At 42.2% G+C, this 4729-nt stretch overlaps 1 protein-coding gene across 4 annotated transcripts in view; it reads left to right on the forward strand.

The window, feature by feature from the left end:
• dennd2da (DENN/MADD domain containing 2Da) overlaps positions 1–3625 on the forward strand; it is a 34075-nt gene extending 30450 nt beyond the window's left edge. For 3 of the 4 annotated variants that reach the window (XM_053236380.1, XM_053236381.1, XM_053236383.1), the window contains 4 exons: positions 565–618; positions 901–982; positions 2225–2467; positions 3307–3625. In XM_053236380.1, coding sequence (XP_053092355.1) covers positions 565–618; positions 901–982; positions 2225–2467; positions 3307–3371 — 444 coding nt within the window. In that variant the 3' untranslated portion in view covers positions 3372–3625. The remainder of the gene's footprint in view (positions 1–564; positions 619–900; positions 983–2224; positions 2468–3306) is intronic. The other variant, XM_053236382.1, reaches the window with a different exon arrangement.
• Positions 3626–4729: the final 1104 nt, after the last annotated feature.

Below are 4729 nucleotides of genomic sequence, written 5' to 3' on the forward strand. Positions count from 1 at the left end.
ACCCTCGTAGCTCCTGGTCAAATCCACAGACACAAACATCAGATTTTAGACTGCATTTGGGTTAAAGAGGAAATTGTGATGATTAGATTTTTAGTTAAACTGTTCCTTTATCACTGGATCAGTTAGAGTTATGATTAGAGTTATGATTAGAGTTATGATTAGAGTTATGATTAGCGTTTGATTAGAGTTATGATTAGCATTATGATTAGAGTTATGATTAGAGTTATGATTAGCGTTTGATTAGAGTTATGATTAGCATTATGATTAGAGTTATGATTAGCGTTGTGATTAGCGCGACACCATTATTAACATATTTTGCTGAAAAATTATTTCAGAATTTTAGAAAAAACATTTCAGACTGCTTGTTTTAATATTGGGATTATCTTCAGGTGTATATTTAGCGCCTGATAAAGCATTATTATTATTATTATTATTATTATTGTTATTATCATTATTATTATTGTTATTATTATTGTTGTTATTATTGTCATTATTATTATCATTATTATTATTGTTATTGTTATTGTTGTTATTATTATTATTATATCTCTGGGTTCTCTTTAGCAGTTGCTGGCTGTTGATTTGTCCGAGGGTCGAAAGCAAACGTTCATCAAACGAGTGAGTTTTATTTTAATTTGTAGTGTTTGTTGCTCGTCACTACCTGCAGCTCTGCTGTTCTTTGTTGCTTGTTGTTGTTTTGAAATCGCTTCATAAATCAGTTTAAACACATTAAAGCTGCGTGTTTGAGACGCTTCCTCACCGCGAGTCTCTCCTGCTGCTGATCCGCTTTATAGCATAACGGCTGTAACTCCGCCTCCTGACTCTCAGCCAATCAGAACTCAGCAAGCTGCAGTGATGCTTGTGCAGATGAAGTGATGTTCTTTGTGTTTGTGTGAACAGATCGGAGACGAGGACTCGATTCTCCCCCCCAAGCTGAAGGAGGAGATCCTGCAGGCTCTGAGGAGCAGGAGCCACAAAGCCAGTCAGATATCCCTCACTCATCCCTCACTCGTCCCTCACTCGTCCCTCACTCGTCCCTCACTCATCCCTCACTAATCTCTCACTCATCCCTCACTCGTCTCTCACTAATCTCTCACTAATCTCTCACTAATCTCTCACTCATCCCTCACTCATCCCTCACTCATCCCTCACTCATCTCTCATCCCTCACTCACCCCTCATCCCTCATCCTTCACTCATCCCTCACTCCTCCCTCATCCTTCACTCATCCCTCACTCAACCCTCACTCATCCCTCATCCCTCACTCATCCCTCACTCACCCCTCACTCATCCCTCATCCTTCACTCACCCCTCATCCCTCACTCATCTCTCACTCATCCCTCACTCATCTCTCATCCCTCACTCACCCCTCATCCCTCACTCATCCCTCACTCATCCCTCACTCATCCCTCACTCATCCTTCACCCATCCCTCACTCATCCCTCATCCTTCACTCACCCCTCACTCACCCCTCATCCCTCACTCATCCCTCACTCATCCCTCACTCATCCTTCACCCATCCCTCACTCATCCCTCACCCCTCACTCACCCCTCATCCCTCACTCATCCCCTCACTCATCCCTCACTCATCCCTCCCTCATCTCTCACTCATCCCTCACTCATCTCTCATACCTCACTCATCCCTCATCCCTCACTCATCCCTCACTCATCCCTCACTCATCCTTCACTCATCTCTCATACCTCACTCATCCCTCATCCCTCACTCATCCCTCACTCATCCCTCACTCATCCCTCATCCTTCACTCACCCCTCGCTCACCCCTCATCCCTCACTCATGACGAAATATAAAAATTTTTTCTTTTCATTCCTTTCTCTCTCTCTCTCTCTCACTCTCTCACACGACCGAATTTAATACTCCATAAAAATAAATTAAAATTTATTTATTTATTTATTTATTTATAAAGTGCTTTTAAAAAGTTACTAATAATAATTCTTCTTCAAAGAGGCCACTAAGGGGCGGAGCTTCAATTACATATATTTAACCAATCACAGAACCAAACTTGGTCATGTGACATCACTACTCATCTTTCATTTCCACTTCTTTACCTCAGCTTGGTGTTTATCATAAAACGTTGTTATGAAATTATTAAAAGTTCAGACTCTAACGTTTGGCAGTTTTGTCGTTAGCATGGTTAGCACTGAGGTTAGCTAGCGCTACATAAAGCGGTGTGATGATGTCACTGTGCTTTAACGCTGTGTTTCAGGTTTGGAGGAACTGAACCGCATCGTCCCCGAAGCCTTCCTGCCGTTCTTCATCAAAACCGTCGGCCATTTTTCCAAACACTTAGTGAGGAACGGCGCGGACGCAGCGGCGCACTTCCAGAAGAGGAGCTTCTGTAAAGCCATCGAGTCCAAAAGCATTCGACATTTCGTTAAGAAGTTCGTACAGACGCAGATGTTCGACCTGTTTATCCAGGAAGTGGAGCAGAGACCCGCCTCCCAGATAGGTGACGCACACGCCCACTGCACTGCACAGACACGCCCACTGCACTGCACAGACACGCCCACTGCACAGACACGCCCACTGCACTGCACAGACACTCCCACTGCACTGCACAGACACTCCCACTGCACAGACACGCCCACTGCACTGCACAGACACTCCCACTGCACAGACACGCCCACTGCACAGACACGCCCACTGCACTGCACAGACACTCCCACTGCACAGACACGCCCACTGCACAGACACGCCCACTGCACTGCACAGACACGCCCACTGCACTGCACAGACACTCCCACTGCACTGCACAGACACTCCCACTGCACAGACACGCCCACTGCACTGCACAGACACTCCCACTGCACAGACACGCCCACTGCACTGCACAGACACTCCCACTGCACAGACACGCCCACTGCACTGCACAGACACTCCCACTGCACAGACACGCCCACTGCACAGACACGCCCACTGCACTGCACAGACACTCCCACTGCACTGCACAGACACTCCCACTGCACAGACACGCCCACTGCACTGCACAGACACTCCCACTGCACAGACACGCCCACTGCACTGCACAGACACGCCCACTGCACTGCACAGACACTCCCACTGCACAGACACTCCCACTGCACTGCACAGACACGCCCACTGCACTGCACAGACACGCCCACTGCACTGCACAGACACGCCCACTGCACTGCACAGACACGCCCACTGCACAGACTACTACACATTCAGACACGCCCACTATGTAAATAGACACGCCCACGTTTTAGATTCGTTTATTCCGCTTTTATTCGGTGTTTTATTTTCGTTACGTCTTTTTCTGTCTTGCAGGTTTTTTTGAGCAGAAGATCTCGGAGTATCACAGGAAGATGCGAGAGAAAGCGAAGAAACACTAGAACTTTATAAACGTGTGTAAAATATACAGAAGCTGGATGTGAAATAATTCTTCAGAATGTAGATAGAAAAATGAGCTTTATTTATCTGTTAGTAAGTTTATTGTAAATCGGGGAACGTGTGTGTGTGTGTGTGTGTGTGTGTGTGTGTGTAAGATGATATTTTAGTTTTAGATTTTGATCTTAATATTTTTTAAATTGATAGCGAGTGGTTTATAAAAACTGAGCCAGAATTAAATAAAAACTTTTCTTTTAAATGTTGCGTAGTTTTTATTTTTATTGACTGTTTTTTATTAAATTAAATTATTTATTTACAAAGTCATAACACGTAAACAATTAATCAACACCAAGCTAAGATTAGCAACATGCTAAAGCAGGAGTTTTTATATTTTGTTTGTTTTATTAGGTTTGTGTTTAAGAAGAAAAATTCACTGAGTTAGAGATTATTTATTCTGATTAAAGCTGTGAATAATGAATAAAATCAACTTTAATGGTTTTCACTTTAAAGGAACATTTTGGTGAAAAATTACGTTTACAGAGAAAAAAAACATGATGCTGCAGTAATGACACTGTCCACTGGGGGCACACACACACTTTACACACCACTGATCAGGCAATCACAGCTGTGTGTGTGTGTGTGTGCATGTGCTACTGTGTGTGTGTGTGTGTGTGTTACTGTGTGTATGTTACTGTGTGTGTGTGTGTGTGTGTGTGTGCGCGTGTTACTGTGTGTATGTTACTGTGTGTGTGTGTGTCTGTGTGTTTGCGTGTGCGTATTAGTGTGTGTCTGTGTGTGCGTGTGTTACTGTGTGTTAGTGTGTGTCTGTGTGCATGTGTGTGTGTGTTACTGTGTGTGTGTTACTGTGTGTTAGTGTGTGTCTGTGTGCATGTGTGTGTGTTACTGTGTGTATGTGTGTGTGTGTGTTACTGTGTGTATGTTACTGTGTGTGCGTGTGTGTGTGTTAGTGTGTGTCTGTGTTACTGTGTGTGTTAGTGTGTGTCTGTGTGCGTGTTACTGTGTGTATGTGTGTATGTGTGTGTGCGAGTTAATAAACGTTATTTTTTAAATGTTTATAAATGTGATATACACTAAATATAAATCACTCCTGTGATTTAAATTTATAATTTTGTATAAAATTAAAAAAATTAAAATCTGCAAAATAATTCTATATATTAATTTTTAAATGTTTACAAATTGAACATTTCTTCAATTCTACAATATAATAAAATTTATTTATTATTATTTAAGAATTTATCATTTATAATTTATAGTATATTATAATAATCATTACATCACATATAAGCTTAAATAAATAGAATTCAATAATAGATATATAAAGAAATTCTTTAAAATAAATATT

Source organism: Pangasianodon hypophthalmus, chromosome 8 (genome assembly GCF_027358585.1).
Source record: "Pangasianodon hypophthalmus isolate fPanHyp1 chromosome 8, fPanHyp1.pri, whole genome shotgun sequence".
Taxonomy (NCBI): domain Eukaryota; kingdom Metazoa; phylum Chordata; class Actinopteri; order Siluriformes; family Pangasiidae; genus Pangasianodon; species Pangasianodon hypophthalmus.